Source organism: Betta splendens, chromosome 13 (genome assembly GCF_900634795.4).
Source record: "Betta splendens chromosome 13, fBetSpl5.4, whole genome shotgun sequence".
Classification (NCBI taxonomy): domain Eukaryota; kingdom Metazoa; phylum Chordata; class Actinopteri; order Anabantiformes; family Osphronemidae; genus Betta; species Betta splendens.
This window is the reverse complement of record NC_040893.2, coordinates 12,737,728-12,753,989: the sequence shown is the minus strand read 5'-3', so window position 1 is coordinate 12,753,989 and position 16,262 is coordinate 12,737,728. Positions and strand designations below refer to the sequence as shown.

Below are 16,262 nucleotides of genomic sequence, written 5' to 3'. Positions count from 1 at the left end.
CTGTGCCTTTTGTTTGCCGTTGAAGGTCATCATCATTCCCACAGCCCCTCACGTGGACGGGAGCCTCCCTCTGCATGGTTTGCACTAACTGCAGTGAATCATTAACCGCAGCAGCCTGTGGATTTCTTCTGTACCGTCCTCAGGTGGACACATGGCAAGGGCCCCAATGTCTTGGCTCCAGCAGAAGGGCCTCGTTCGTCTGCTGGAGGGAAGCAGACTGTACACAGCCCCGATGTGACCAACCGATTAAATCAGCTCATAGGTACCGAGGTTGACCATTAACCCCCCCGGCTGATTGCAAACACTTGTGAGCAGCTGCTTCTGTGCCGCGGCTCTAGAACCAAAGTTCACTGTCACAGGCAGCAGAACCAGGAGCGTCCTCCGCCCGTGAGCTGCCCTTCGCTGAGCGGGACAGAATTTGCAGTCATGGCTACAGCAGGCTATGGATACTACAGAGCAACCATATTCCTGGCCATGTTTGTGGGCTACACTCTGTACTACTTCAACAGAAAGACTTTCTCCTTTGTGATGCCGTCTGTGATGGAGGAAATTGAACTGGATAAGGATGATCTGGGTATGTGACACTTGGATTTGCATTGAACATATGTTTGATTTACAGTTTACAGCAATTAATGCTATTTGGTCAGATTTTATTTGATCTATATTTTAAACTTAAATCTGTGTGATTAATTACTAACTAATTTAATGCTTTAATATATTCTGTTTTGATTATTCAACTCTGGATAACGCGTGTTTCAGTACATAGTCTGTGTTGTATGAGCTGTCTGGGACCAACCATGCTGTGCTCTCTGTACACGCCTCTCCGCTCCTGGTTAGGCATGATCACCAGCAGTCAGTCTTTGGCCTACGCTATCAGTAAGTTCATCAGTGGTGTGCTTTCGGACCGAATCAGCGCCCGCTGGCTCTTCTCCATTGGCCTGTTCATCGTGGGAAGCATCAATGTGGTGTTCTCCTGGTCGTCCACCGTCGCCGTCTTCTCGGCCCTGTGGTTCCTCAACGGTCTGGGCCAGGGCCTGGGCTGGCCTCCCTGTGGCAGGGTGCTGCGCAAGGTACCAGCCAGTTGCTGTGTTTCATCCATTCATTCCATCAGTTCTGTTGTCCCTCCTGCACATCACTTGGGTTTACCTTTATATTTTTCCCCGTTTTTCTCGCAGTGGTTCGAGCCCTCGCAGTTCGGGACGTGGTGGGCCATTCTCTCCTGCAGCATGAACCTGGCGGGCAGTTTGGGCCCCATTATTGCCACAGTGCTGTCTCAGAGTTACAGCTGGAGGACGATACTGTCGGTCTCTGGAATCATTTGCGTGGTGGTCTCGTTCTTCTGCCTGCTCATCATCAAGAATGAACCCAAGGATGTGGGTCTGCCCAATATAGAGGTGACAGCCAAGAAGAGCAAAGGAGGTGAGGCTTTATTATATAATGTCTGTGACCCTTAAAGGGAAAACAGTTTAAATGATGGATAGATATTTTATTTAACATGCCTTCAGTTTATTAACAGACTGTTTTTGTGAAATAAGGTGCACTACATACATAAGCAGTACCGATAAACAAACAACTGAGCACTGTCTAGACGTGTTTTTGTACTTCATGCGCCTCTCGCGTGTGTTGTGACTGAAGGTCAGTGACTCAGGGGACTTTGCACCCAATGTGCCTCTCACAATCAACGTGTGTACGTTGTCTGCACACGCAGAGCCACCATGAAGTTCGTATTGTGAACAGATGCTCCTGCTCCATGATTTACTAAGTAGAGGTTTCTCACGCCCCTCGTCTCTTAGTTAACGTTATAAGCCACGTCAATGGCAGTTTTTCATGTGCACATTAAAACCAGCAAACCCGTGCGCTGACGAACACCTACCTGTTCAGGATCCTCCGGTGATGACAGCACCCTGTCTGAGTTCCTGCTGTCTCCCTACCTGTGGCTGCTGTCCGTGTCCTATCTGGTGGTGTTCGGGGTGAAGACGGCCTGCACAGACTGGGGGCAGCTTTTCCTCATTCAGGACAAGGGCCAGTCAACACTCATGGGTATGAAAGAGGGGTAAACACGTCCCGTTTCTGTTGCGAGGCTCCTTCGATTAGCTTATGGTTTAATGGGACTCACTGTGGCTTTCTCCATAGGTAGCTCATACATGAGTGCCCTGGAGGTTGGAGGTCTGCTGGGCAGCCTTGCAGCAGGGTACCTCTCTGACAAGGCCGTGGCCAAAGTGAGTTCACGTGTAGCATGTTATTTTGCCCTACGTAACGTTTTTTTATATCACAGAAACTCTAGCATTTTATATTTTTATATATTTATTTATTTATTACACAAATTCCAAAGAGCAGTCATTTATCATTTAGTTTCATCTTTTGCACCGTAACTTCAATAAAAGCACCATTTATCAGGGAACTCCAGCTCTGAAGTTAGTACATACTGTAGTTAGAAACATCACAGACATGTACTACATGTACATACATTTAAGTAAGATGTATCTATCCTCTATCCATTTCCGTTTCCTTACAGCAAGGCACGAGGCTCTATGGAAATCCCCGCCATTTTATCTTGATCTGCATGATGGCTGGCATGTTTGTGTCCATGTACCTGTTCAGAGTCACAGTTACTGCAGACAGTTCTAAGGTAACTAAGGGACATTTCGGTTTTGAGGTGTTATTTTATTGCAGCATAACGATGGTCAGACCTCTCATCCTTAACTGTGTATTCAGGTGTGGATACTCAGCTTGGGTGCAGCTTTTGGCTTTTCCTCCTATGGACCAATAGCACTATTTGGAGTTATAGCCAATGAAAGCGCTCCATCCAACTACTGTGGGACATCACACGCGATTGTTGCTTTAATGGCCAACAGTAAGTTAACATGTCGACTTCAGGATCATCCATCATACATTTAAAGCCGGAGCCTTCCTGTAAGCTGCTTTCCAGTGATACTGTGTTGTTCTGCTCAGTTGGTGGCTTCCTGTCTGGTCTGCCATTCAGCACCATTGCCAAGCATCACGGCTGGGAAATGGCCTTCTGGGTCGCAGAGATCACCTGTGGTGTCACGACTGTTGGATTCTTTCTACTGCGCAACATTCGAACTAAAATGGGTCACATCTCCAAGAAGGCAGAATAAAACATCACAACCTCATCCTCAGTGGCCAGAAGACCACACTTTTAAACCATTACTGTATTTTCATATTTTTTTCCAAAGTATTTTGAAAATGTTCATATAGAACATACATGTAAATCTTTTTTTTCCCCTTAGGGAGCTTGTAAGTTTGTCTACATTTAGTGATTAATCTCTACATGCAATTCATCAAGGGAATGTCTGTGACTGCACTTTGTCTACATTAATAAAATGTTACAAAACTGGAAAAAATCTTAAAGTGTTTTTAAGAACCAGGGCTTGAATAAATTACACTTTTTGTTTTCATAGTTTGATGAATTAATGTAGCCAAAAGTGAATTAACACATTAGTTTAATCTTAAAGTATTTACAAAACATTCCATATTTACAATCCCATTTCAAAGCAATAAGGAAAATTCTATTAGCAAGTTCTGTTCTTTTGGATTTATGATATCTCTGGTTTAGGATCCAGCTCCAAAGTTTCCAGCTTTTTCTGCTATCTCCAATGCACTTTTTAGATTCTGATCAAAGAGTTCACACCTGAAAAATCAGAAGATACATGATACTTCACTAGATTGTAACAATTGCTAATTTGAATACATAACAAAACAAGGTCTATAACTGTCACACTTTTTTGTGAGATTTGTTTAACAGATTTTGACATTACCTGATTGGCATTTCCAAAGAATAGAACGGGTTCTTCAGGGCAAAATCTGAATAGATCTCATAAATTTTCCTCAAAAGAGCATCGATACCAGATTGCCGCGGGTCTGCCAGCACAATAAACTTTATCCCTGAGTACAGAGATGAAACATAAAGTCATTTAGAAACACAAATTGTGGAAAATGTTTTCATTGCATTACTTAAACCTGTTTTTCGACACTCACCTGTCAGAGTCTGGAAACAGTGAAGTTTAAAGACATCTGTTTCTAGCATCTCTATCCCAGAACTGCCAACTTCAGGGGACAACTGTGAACCTATAGCAAACAACCTGGGTTGAAAAAAAAATTGAGGCATGTTAGACCAACGGTTCCATGTGGTTTAGCACATTACCACTAATTAGAGTTGTGTGTAACATTTATATTATCACTTTCAAAAAGACAAATTAAGACACTAGCCACAAAGTAATATCACCATTGATCATTTTGCATTATATGATGCTCAGTTTGACATTGATTTTCCCCTAGCTCATCTGAATGGGTAAAGCCATTGTAAATAGGAAGCAGGAACTCAACTTACGAGTGGAACATCGATGCCAGCATCAACTTCTCGTTAGAGCTCAGACGGGCCCGTCCAAAACGAATAGACACTGGGTAGTTAGAGGAGTCTTTCAAGTATTCAAGGATGTCCTTTCCGTCTGCTGTGTTTTTTCCACACACATCCAATCCATTGATGGACAGCACTGCGTGGCCCACTGGAACATAACACAAATGCGCTTCCGTTCATAACAATCAAAATTAACAATCCAATGTCTGAACACACGCAAAATAAACCATTATGGAGACAGGCTGCAAAATGGGTTGTGACTTACAAACCAGAGGGCATCATCTAAATAGGTTTAATGAATATAACGTCTTTGTGTTAAAACATGTTGCCAAAGTCGATATAAAAAAACGCTTTAGGAGTGAAGTCTTGTACGCAGACCCCAAGTGTAGCTAACCTAGCTATCGAAACAAGCTAACGACAGCCGGAGTCGCTACCTCGGATTCCGTCCCGCTGTCCAAACGACACGACGACCTTCTCATCGTGATGTTTGAGCACCAAATCCAAGGGGTGGCTAAATGTCTTCTCGACCTCAGCTTTTGGAACGAAGTTATCGTACTGATAAATTAAACCTCCAGCCTTATTCACCACATATACACTGAAGATCACCATCTTGGCAACGTCCAGCCCACCTGACAAACATGTCACGTGACCTCCACTGGTGAGACGCTTAAGCCTGGAACAATCTAAATCAGTTCCACTGTCAACTGTTGACATTATTTGTTTTTTTTAATATCCGCTTAGCAGTTTAAAATGCAATCGCAATAACTTAAAACGACAAATAAAGAAGAAAACACAAGTTCCCATAATGCTTCATGTAACTTCCGGATGTACAGGTTGTCTAAGGGGCCCTTGCACGGGTGAACTTCCTTTCGCTCCGACATCTTGACGAGGAAACATGGTAAGGACAGTTATTACACGTTTTGATCAAGAAAATTAATACTTTAATATATATCTGGACCGTATAGCGATAAGCAATTATCCGTAATATGTTGTGAAAGAATTGGGTTCCTGACCGCGGTGATAACTGCATAGGGCAGGTAGACGGTTCAGAAATTGTATATATTCAGCCGCCGGGAAGCTAGTTAGCTAGCGTGCTAAAGCCACCACGCTTTCATGCTACAGTCTAAATAGAGATCCCCATTCGGGCAATGTAGTGAAACCCTATGCTGCATACATAAGTACGTCTGTAAGGGTACGGGCATCACAATAGGAGTTTATTCCATCGACGTTTATTGTAAGGATGTAAATACCCACTAATACGAAGAACGACTCGGTGTATTCGGACGCACACAGGGCCGTCCCATGCCCGCTAGCCGAGCTAACCTGTGGCTAGACGCAGCGACTGCAGTTGCTTCTCATTGCTAATACATCCTTCTCTTTAAACGTGTACCACTGAAAGATTTCTAACAGTGACGTGTAGCCATGGTCAGCGAGTGACTTGATACGGTTTTGTCTAAATACATATATTTTATATATTTTTTTCTTTCTAGCCTCCCAAGCAAGACAAGAAGAAGGATACTGGGAAGTCCAAGAAGGATAAGGACCCAGTCAACAAGTCTGGAGGCAAAGCCAAGAAGAAGGTATGCAGCGGTGGTTATTATCCTGACGAGTCCCACGTGAATGTGGTGTGTGTCTTTGTAGTTGTCTTGCTTATTTACAAAAACACTAAGGCAGTATTTGTGTTTTGAGTAGAAGTGGTCCAAAGGAAAAGTGAGGGACAAGCTCAACAACCTGGTGCTCTTCGACAAGGCTACCTACGACAAGCTGTACAAAGAGGTCCCCAACTACAAGCTCATCACCCCTGCTGTGGTGTCAGAAAGGCTGAAGATCCGTGGCTCCCTTGCTAGGAATGCCCTCCAGGAACTGCTGTCCAAAGGTGAACCTCAGTGTTTTTGCCCTGATTGTGTATGTCTTGGTTAAAAAATGAGATTTGACATAACTACAAGGGGAGAAAAGCTTCGCCATTTGCAATAATGTCATCCAGCTCTAAGCTCAGGAGTATACATGACAGTGCTTCTTGGCTGTGGTTAGGATTCACACATTGTTGTTGTATAATGCATTTTCATTAGGTGGTAATATTATGGGGACTTAACAAAAAGTCGGCAATATTCATAGACAATGTTTGAAACCTTTGACTGGACTAAAAAGTATTAATGTTAATATTTCTAGTATATTGCATCTAATTATGTATTTATACTTTATTGTCTCCAATAAAGTATGTGTGCGCCAACATTTTGTTCTGTGTTTAAAAAAAAGTTCACGTCAGTGTGCGCTGGATAAATTATTTGAGTTCTGGAAATTATAAAATTGAGGTTTACTAAACCTGATGCTGGCTGGAAGTAATTTAATGGTTAGATATTAGAGCTAATTGAGTTAATGGATTTTCATGTCTGGCAATTGTTTTCAACCCATTTTAAGTTAATCGTAGTTTTTCTAAAGGGCTGGTTCTTCAAATGCATTAGTAACATCAGCCTGGAAAGCCATGACTGATGCAGTTTTATTGACTAACTTTCTGAAAAGTATCTGATTAGCTCAAATGAGTCAGACATTTAAAAGCCTTGGCTACATTGAAAGATTAAGTGTTGGTGTCCAGTAAAGTGTCATTGTAAAAATGAAGAATAACTGAGATTATTTTGTCTTTCAGGCATGATCAAACTGGTGTCCAAACACAGAGCACAGCTCATTTACACACGCAACACCAAGGGTGGCGATGAGGAGGCAGCAGCAGAGAAAGCATAATCGGGTAAAACCAGTGCACTGCGTCAGTGTGCGTTTAGTTTTTTTTTTTTCTTAATTTGATTACATTCACCAACCTATTGCTTTTTTTGTCTTGCAGGTTCTCCTGTTTGTAATGAAATGAATAAAAAGTGTAAAAACTAAATGTTGTGTATTTGTCTTTTTTAGTGGGATAAGTCTGGATGTATGTAAATGCAAACTAAAGGTGTATTTAGTCACAAGACTCTGGATCCCAGGGACAGTGAGGATTGAACTTGTGCAGATGATTTGTTTGTGGTGGTTGATTAGTATTGTACCATCTCGAGCATCTTCTGCTCCATGAATTAATAGCTCTATTTGTTGGCAGTCAATTAATGTCTCTGGCAGTGGGAATAATACTGGACTGCATCTACAGCCTGTACTGAAAACTGCCATCCAGTAGATTTAGCAGGCTGGGAACATTTCTGAGGCTGAGAGATTCATTCATGTTGCATTTGTGCGTTAAAGCCACAGGCAGTGAGGGTTATGCGATATTGATAAGAAATGCCATGAAATGAAGAAAACCTCTCCTATCAGTGGTTTGCTTGGGGCGTGAAACTGTGATGGATGCTGTCAGGGCCCTTTTTGTGACTGCACAGCACTACCTCAAGCAGCAACTGGAAAACAAACAGCAGGATGTTCGTCACTGACAGATGCACCTCCCATCAGGTCCTCCAGCATCTGCCGCTGACATAAAGATGTTCAGTTGTGTTTCGGTGCATGCTGCTTTTCCAAAGATGATGCATTTTTGAACTGCATACAGTTTATTTCCATTAGTTTGCTGCTTGAGTTAATGGTACATGGAAGCAAACCATTAACTTTGTTGGTGTTTGATTTGTTTAATCAATCCTATGCTGATCTGCTTTAAAGCTCTGACAGCGTGTTGACAAATTAGCTTTACAGTATACTGAATAATTTATAGACAAAAAAAATGTATCCACCCATTTTATCCTGTCAACATGGTGACAACACTAGACTTGAACCAGTCTGTTTAAAGGTGCTGCAACAAAAATGTATGTAAACTCAAGTTAAAAAGATTCCTGTTGCCTTTAAAAACATTTTAATAATCTTAGATTGGTCCCAAAATAATCTAAATATTTGATTAACATGAGCAGACGTCCACCCCCTCCTCCCCTCTATTACTGTGGATTTGCAGCCCACCCTTCCCGCTGCCTGTCACCCGGGGCGGCTGCCGTATCACTGCTGCTTATGACTCTCTCTTTCTCCCCCACACGCTCGCACTGGTGATATTTAAATGACTGCACACAGACTGGGAAGGCAGAGGCAGCCGCTGGGACGGAGCGCAGGGCAGTGGGAGCGCCGTCTTGTGGAGACCAGGCTCCAGAGCCGGATTTATGGCTCGCAGCTGTTGAGTGGCTGACAGACGTGTGAGGAGCTCAGGCGCTGCTGCTCATACCAGCTCCAGCTCTGCTTGCTGTTGCGTAGGAAACCGGACTGCTGTGGCTCAACACACGGCGGTGAGTACGCTGCCTTTCCTCACACAACTACTGTCATTTGCCTTTTATTCAGAACCTCCTCTTGAGATGAAGTGTTTCGCCAAACCTTTCAGCTAAAGCAGAACTTCTTGAGTTTTCCATGTGACTGTGTGCTGGCGTGTGTTTCCTTACTGAAGTAGCTTGGAAAAACATTTTGCCGTACATGGACAGCAATAATAACACAGAAATAACTCGGCACGTTAGAAGCAGAACCAGTGTTTATCATTTCCCGTGAGTTATATCCATTTGAGGTGTGTGTGTGTGTGTGTGTGCGCGTGTGCCCTGTGGGGCTTTTTTAAATTTAGTTCACAATGCTGTGTCCTATTTTTAGAAGTTAAAGCATCACGGCAGAGTGGAGACACGACGCCGGCCACTTGCTAGACAGAGGGAAACTTCAGCCTTGTGCTCAGCTTTCAATCACTCCCTGCTCCGCTCACTGAGCTCGCCTGAATGTCCCTCTGCCAAAAGCCTCCGGCTAAACAATGTCAGTCGGTCAGGTCGAGGCTGCGAAGCCTGGATTCCCATTTACAGGCAGAGCCTGTGGATGTTGGGTTTGGCCAAGCCAGCCCTCAGAACAAGCTGAGCGGGGGGGTGTTAATTGAGAAGCCATTAACAGCGCTGAATGAAGCCTTAATGTGAGATGTCCCGTAAAAGGTTTGTATTGTCATGTTTTAGACTGAGAATCAAATTGAAAAGCGGTATGTGTGTATCAGCAGCAACCCTCATTAAAAACGTCTCTTAAGGCTCTGAGGGCAGACTGTGTTTCCGATCATAACGTCCCATAAATTGAGCATTCCAGGCTCCAGAGTAGCGAGCTTCAGGGAGTGTTTATTTGGGTTGCTATGGAAGGATAAGTCTGTGGCTCAAGGGCTGGTGGTTAACAGTGAAACTGGAGCTGGAAGACGCCTTAAAGCGCCTTCTTCACCCAGCTGCTGCTGAAGCCTCCTAATGCCTCCATTTGACGTAAAACCAGCCCGCGTTACATCCAAGCATTAACATCATAATGGGCAAATCTGCAGCTCCTCTCATTCACAAGGCTTCATCCGCTGAGCTGATAAACGTGGTGACGCCCAAACGATGGGTGGTTGTTAGTAGCCAGTGGATGGATGTGGGAATCAGTCAAATAAACACACGGTGAAGAAAATAATTCAAAGTCATCTGAATTCATGTCATTCAAACTATCAGCGTTCACCTTTACTCCAAGTTGTGGCTGCTCCGCTGCATTGCCGAGATTCAATTTGTCTCCATGACTCAATCTCACCAGTGTGATTAATAAATATAAATGTGTTGAGATACGGATACAAAAAATGGGAATTTCACATAACTCCCTCCTTATCAGCTTTCGCCGTCCCCCGTGCAAATAATGTAAAGTCATATTTTCCACCTCTTTCTGGCAACACTCATTTATTTGGTGGGGAAATAAGGGCTATTCATCACAGCTGGGCCTGCAGACTAGTGACAGGTCCTGTGGAGAAGCAGATTTGGACATAGAAACTCTCTCAGCCTTTTGTCTCCTCCCTGTGTTTACTGCAAACAGCGGGAAATGAGCCACGGAGACTACACTGTGGGCCTTTATCGTCGGCTCTGTGAAAAACCTCCTCCTGCAGCTCTCAGAGCTCAGGCGGCTCTCGCAGCAGTGGCGGTGTTTGCTTTTATAGCCGCCGTCTCTTGTTGTGAGGGCGGAACAATATTTACCTCCACTATTTACAGAAACACAGCTTGTTTGCATACAGCATGTCGCTGTATGTGGGGTCTGTCGGCGTTCATTATCATCGCCGCGCTGCGCAGGAGGCACAGGGGGACGATGTGCCCTGGCCAACATCTGTGAACCACTTTTCAGTTCAAAATCCTTCTCCGAGCATCACTGAAAACTTTATACTGTGGTAATAAGGTGCAACATCTGCCCAACATCAGCCAGGATGGAGTCCGTGGGCTGTCAGGCCCAGATAGTGTAAATCACTGTAGAGATAACTTCACTAAAGCCGAGATGGGCTGGCTCGGAAGAACTGATGATGGAGCAGTTTGTTGAGGGGAGGAAACGTCAGTCTGCCTTTGTTTTTATTGACCCGCAGGAATGAGACCCATTTTCCGCGGGCTTTACCTTCGCGAAAACCGCTTCCTCTGCAGCCTGCATCTGGTTATTAATGGAGATGAATCAATAGAAAGTGACAGCGCTGGCGTCTCTGGAGCCCCGTGAGGCGGCGCTGCTCGGCTCTCCTGTGCTCAAACACACACCTCCTCTGTTGTTGTGAAATGTGTCCCTGAGGCGCCCTGTTGTCACGGTGTCAGATGGGCCAAATGTGCTGACTGGGGGGCTCGCCAGCAGCTCCTGCAGTTCTGCAGTCGGAGCCCCGTCACATGAGGCGAATACAGAAAGCTCCCGTTGTACCGTCGCTCACAATAGCGGCTTGACACCAAACGGGCTGGTGTTCGTCGCCGCGGCCTGAAATCCCGCTGCTGCGCGGTCGCAAAACCGTTGGCTCCGCTTTAGTAACAAGGGCCATTTTTCCTTTCCGTCCTTTTTGGAAAGCTGCTGGAAACTCAGTCAAGCTTTCCGCTGGTGCAGTGAGCCAGACCTCCAGCGGGTCTGTGAATGAGCTCCGGGCTCATGAATGGCGCGCTGTATGCAGTGCAGTGCAAGTCAAGCTGGGTTAAAGTTCTGCTGTTAGGTGATATAAATCTCTAAGTCTAATCCTGTTACTCACTATGGAGGGGCCACGCTTTCCCCGTCTACCTGTCTCCATGTGGTGTCCAGGCAGCAGATGGTGCGGGAGCAGTATGTCACCACCACCCAGGGCAGCAGCCCGACCCGGCCGGAGCCCGACCACGTCTACAAGATCGGCATCTACGGCTGGAGGAAGCGCTGCCTCTACCTCTTCGTCCTGCTGCTCATCGTCGTCCTGGTGGTCAACTTTGCCCTCACCATCTGGATCCTCAGGGTGATGTGGTTCAACACGGTGCGCGCCGCCCGCGGGCCTCTCTCCTCCCTCCAAGAACACGCTTTTAATGGACCTCGCGGTCACTTCAGGCCGGTGTGTGGTTACGTAACTCTGAGTCTCCGCGTTGGCTGCCGTTGCAGGAAGGGATGGGACGTCTCCAAGTGCACTCGGATGGGGTCAAGCTGGAGGAGGGCGAGTCGGAGTTTCTGTTCCCCGTCTACGCGCAGGAGATCCACTCCAGAGAAGTAAGATAATCAGTACCACACTCCCGTCTCGCTCCTCTTGCCACATTCTTGCATTCTCACGGTCTTTCCCTCTAGTCCTCAGCCCTGAGCTCCGCTTCTCCCCGTTCTCCTCCTTCTTAGCAGCTAAAACGGCTCGTTGCTCAGCGAGGGCCCACCACAGCCAGGACAACACTCCATCCCGCTGTTTCCCAGACCTAAGCTTGATTGAATACAGTCAATGTAATTCCGTGAGCACTCTTTACCCAGCTGTGACACTGTTTCTTCTGGGGGAAGATGTGTCAGGACAGACTGGGTTTGGCAGCTCCACACAGTGCACGTGGTGCTGCACCGAGCTTCCCATTAACCTCAGGGATATTTGTGGTGGAAAGTAGTTTATAGCCTGCCTGCTAGCAGCAGATGGGAATACTTTCCTGCAGTTGTTTACATGTTATGGCTTTTTGTGCTCATAGCAGCAATTTTATAGCATTTTTCTTACTTTATGTGCCTCATTAAAAAAGCAATGTGTCCCTTGTTTATGGATGGACACTTTGTCTAATGTATAATGGGGATTTTTAATGACTTTGAGGATTTAGTTGTTCTCTGTTATGCCCAAAATGAAGAGATCACATTTGTCATCTTTCAGCTGCATGTTTGTCTCGTCTGCTCCTATAAATTCGGTGTCATTTAACACCGGTGCTCTTGTCTTTGCAGGACTCTTCACTTTTAGTTCACTCAATGGAAAATGTTTCCCTTAATGCCCGCAATGAAAATGGTGATGTCACGGGGAGGATATCAGTGGGTAGGAGCCACACACACACACAAACACACACACACACGCACGCACGCACGCACGCACGCACACACACACACACACATACACACACACACACACGGTGCTCATGCATAACAAAGTATCCCATTGATGTATGTCGGCAATAGTAAAGTCATTCATGCACTTGTCCTGCAGCAATTTCTCATCCAACATTAACAGTGAAGAGCAGGCATTCATGTATAATATCTTAAATTTCCATTTAAAATCCATTAAATGCAGCATTCCTCTCTCTCTGCCGTTGCTCCTGGTTTCGTCCTATATTACACAAAGCTCCTGAGGGCTGTGGAGGATCGCATTTGTGTGTCTTTTATGGCTCACCAGTGACTACATTGGGGTGTTTTGTCATAATTAAAGGGCCAGCGGATGACCCAGCTAATTGCAGTGATCCACGGGGACGCTGTGTGTCCTGATCATTAGGCCATGAAAACCCACAGCCTGCATGCTCTCGGTCCTCCCTTCACTTTCGGGGACTGGAGCGGGTTGAATATTCCCCTGCTTTAGAGCTGATTCTTCCAGGGCTGGGAGCACTGGTGTAGCGAGGGATACATCTTTTATCTAATCATTTCATTCCAGCGATGCATGAATGCCTCTCGTATTCTCTGAGCACCGTCAGCAGTGAAAGGACGACTGGAGTTTGATGATTTTAATATGCTCAGGTAATGCTTCCAAACGCCTTCAGGGGTTTCTTGTTGCTGCTGCTGCAGGTCCAAAAGAGGCTCAGGGACACGGCCGGAATCTGCTCGTTACCTCGCACGATGACAACATGCTGTTCGCTGCAGATGGCGACCAGGCTGTGATTGGACCGGACAAACTGCGAGTCACAGGTAGAACAAAGGCTGCCACCTGCTGTTTCCCTCGGAATATCACACGCCTCCAGGCAAAAAGGGCGGTTTCTCATGTGGAAAAAGATGGTATTGGCAACAGATGTGAGCTCGACAGGAGCTGTTTGCTTTGATGGCAAATACCTGTGCAGCAGTCAAGGACAAAGACACATGTAGTCATACGTACTGTAAACTGACAACTCCTCACTGATCCTGCTGATGCGATTGTTACGAAGATGCAAATGCTGCACATTTAACGGCTAATTAGATACTTAAATACTCAAATGGTTATAAGAGTATAGAGTAGGAGAATAGTCTCGCCTGATGCGTGTGAATGTGTCTCCGCCAGGTCCTGAAGGGGCTCTGTTCCAGCATTCAGTGGAGGTGCCGGTGCTGAGATCCGAACTTTTCAAAGACCTCAGGTCAGCCTTTTACGCCCTGTGGTGCTGCAGCATGATTAGTCCGACGCATCCTTTGACAGCGCGTGTGTCTCCAGGCTGGAGTCTCCCACCCGTTCCCTCAGCATGGACGCTCCGAAGGGGGTTCACCTCAAAGCGCTGGCTGGCAACGTCGAAGCCGCCTCCAACATGGACGTGGTCCTGCAGTCCAGCCTGGGACTGGTGAGGGAAACAGACGCATACTCTGATAGTAAAGCAGTCTTTTCCATGTTTAGAACGCATCACAGACCGCCCCCACAGACCTTCTTATCTCTCTCTGCTTGTGTATGTACTGAGGGACGTTGTAATGTCTCAGGACGTGCAGCAGATAAGGTAGTGATAAGGAACACGAGATGTTATTCATAAAAACAGTGTTTAGATACGGGAACACAAGCTAAGTTATGAGCTGTTTGAATTTCATTTGTTTCTTGGCTGGTGCAGTTAACTGTGAAATGCAGAAAGCATTAGTGTCAGAGGCAGAACTTTGGCCTCTTCGAGTTAACTGTAAGCGCTGCAGCACTTTCCTATGACAGCGTAGCTACAGGATAGAACCCTGTGCTCTCACATCACGCTTTAGGGAAGAAAGCCTGAAACATGTTCTAGCGAACAGTAACATTATTTGAATGGTCATATTCTCTATTTTTATTAGTGCTTCTGTGCTGCAGGACAGTTGACTTTGTGTTTATGGGCTCCTACTACACTGTTCTGGGATCCATCAACGTACAGGGAAAGAATAAAGCAGGGTCACGTTCCCTTTCCATCTAAATCTGTTGCTCTCCTTTCCTCGTCCACGCTCTTCGCCACCGTGCAGCTTGTGCTGGACGCCGAGACGGTTCGCATGCCCAGGCTGCCTCTGAGCAGAGACGGGGTCCCAGGAAGCGAGCCGGACGTCTTCGAGGTCTGCGTCTGTCCCAGCGGCAAGCTCTTCCTGTCCAAGGCGGCGGTCAGCTCCACGTGCAGCGAGAATCAGGATTGTTAGATAGATTCTGACAAGGTAATCGGTTTTCTCCCTCTCAGTGGACCTGTCTCCTGAGAGGCAACAAGCACAACTGTTTATGTCCGGGCAGTTTTTAAAACGTAACCACAGTGGCGCTATGACAACCTTAGTACGAAAGGTCCCACTGGTACTTGGAGGCCTGTGAAAGTACTAATTCCTGCTGTCGTACATGTTGGAGATGCGGTGAAAAGCATCCGTTCGGTATTTATGCCCATTTAACTGTTCAGCTGAAGCAAACTGGCACTAAATGTATGTCCATCAGGGCTTTGTGGAAAATGTCTTTACACAGTATCATGGCTGGGCAATGAGGAGCTGGTAACAGCTTACATCCTATGCAATATTATCGTGAGGTGCAATAAATGAAACTGACATACAGTGGAGCCCAGAGTCTGAGAGCGAACCGTGATATTTTCTTGAAGCTGAAGCTGGGGATAAATCAAGTTTGAAGATTTCAAAAGAGGTTATGGGATGGGAAACCAAATGTATTATTTGTGGGTCAGAATCCAGATCTAAGCTAATTTGTGACAATGACCTTGTAAAGTCAAAGCTGCTACTTGGGTTCACCTGAGCAATAACCACAAGGTTTTTTGCTTGAACATCCCTAAGTAGTTTAAATCCACCTGATTATATGGAAGACGTAAATCTCATAACTTGTTTATTTACAGTTTTCTTGATGAAAGTACCCACACGTGGACCTCACTGTATACCAAAGGCTTATTCCAGAACCTTGGTAGGTTTCTATGATGTGTTGTGTTTTTTGTGCGTGATTAGCATGCTTTTACTTTAGTGGGGTAAATAAACCGGAGAAATGCTGATAGAAATCTGATCACAGTCACTTCAGAGGTTCAGAGTTGGCCTTTATGTGTCTTCTTACTCACTTCATCACTATTATTTTTTATGGCTTTAAAGGGCTGTGTTTAAAATAAATGTCAGATTTGAAAGGCTGTTATTTTGAACGTTCTTTATAAGCATGTAATTATGTCATGGCACACAGCCAAAACTTGTCTAATAAAGATGAAGTGTTCTGAATGGTTGATAAATTAGGTTTTGCTTTTGCATCATGGGTCAAATATTTCATTCGTTATTTTCTTGTTCATTGCAGATACCTTATATTTGTATCTAGAGTAAGAAGGTTTTGTGATCACATTAAATGGATTTTTTCAGCCTTTTATCATCTTCACAAGACTGTTTAACATTAGTACCATCTCAGTGTTGTTACCACATTCTGTGTTGATAGGTCATTTCTAGTTTTTACCAATGTATTGGTATATTTTCATAAAGTGTGTAGTGTATATTTATTAATTTTGTATGTTGAATAAACTTTGTGCTATTCTTCTATAATGTTTATACTCACTAATTCAGTTTTTTAAAAGCACAGCACATT

At 45.1% G+C, this 16,262-nt stretch overlaps 4 protein-coding genes across 5 annotated transcripts; 3 read left to right on the top strand and 1 right to left on the bottom strand.

The window, feature by feature from the left end:
* Nucleotides 1-74: 74 nt before the first annotated feature.
* slc37a4a (solute carrier family 37 member 4a) lies at nt 75-3,362 on the top strand. Of its 2 annotated transcripts, none has more exons than XM_029171043.3 (9): nt 75-262; nt 360-574; nt 838-1,070; nt 1,176-1,419; nt 1,882-2,040; nt 2,134-2,219; nt 2,516-2,629; nt 2,716-2,854; nt 2,953-3,362. In XM_029171043.3, the coding sequence occupies exons 1-9, from the start codon at nt 75-77 to the stop codon at nt 3,117-3,119; spliced, it is 1,545 nt and encodes a 514-aa protein (XP_029026876.1). In that variant the 3' UTR covers nt 3,120-3,362. The 2 variants fall into 2 exon arrangements, with proteins under 2 accessions (XP_029026876.1, XP_055370014.1); XM_055514039.1 differs by having other exon boundaries at nt 339-574.
* An 85-nt stretch (nt 3,363-3,447) lies between these two features.
* trappc4 (trafficking protein particle complex subunit 4) lies at nt 3,448-5,023 on the bottom strand. Its single transcript, XM_029171052.3, has 5 exons — nt 4,813-5,023; nt 4,352-4,526; nt 4,000-4,103; nt 3,780-3,906; nt 3,448-3,652 (listed from the first exon to the last, which is right to left on the bottom strand). Exons 1-5 carry the CDS (start codon nt 4,985-4,987, stop codon nt 3,574-3,576), a joined length of 660 nt encoding a protein of 219 aa, XP_029026885.1. The 5' UTR covers nt 4,988-5,023; the 3' UTR covers nt 3,448-3,573.
* Nucleotides 5,024-5,206: 183 nt separating this feature from the next.
* On the top strand, nt 5,207-7,259 carry rps25 (ribosomal protein S25). Its single transcript, XM_029171053.3, has 5 exons — nt 5,207-5,276; nt 5,869-5,958; nt 6,071-6,254; nt 7,023-7,121; nt 7,215-7,259. The coding sequence occupies exons 1-4, from the start codon at nt 5,274-5,276 to the stop codon at nt 7,115-7,117; spliced, it is 372 nt and encodes a 123-aa protein (XP_029026886.1). The 5' UTR covers nt 5,207-5,273; the 3' UTR covers nt 7,118-7,121; nt 7,215-7,259.
* Nucleotides 7,260-8,412: 1,153 nt separating this feature from the next.
* Nucleotides 8,413-16,219, top strand: sgcg (sarcoglycan, gamma). The gene is made up of 8 exons (XM_029171051.3): nt 8,413-8,610; nt 11,384-11,585; nt 11,708-11,812; nt 12,503-12,590; nt 13,328-13,447; nt 13,794-13,866; nt 13,941-14,064; nt 14,693-16,219. Exons 2-8 carry the CDS (start codon nt 11,391-11,393, stop codon nt 14,858-14,860), a joined length of 873 nt encoding a protein of 290 aa, XP_029026884.1. The 5' UTR covers nt 8,413-8,610; nt 11,384-11,390; the 3' UTR covers nt 14,861-16,219.
* Nucleotides 16,220-16,262: the final 43 nt, after the last annotated feature.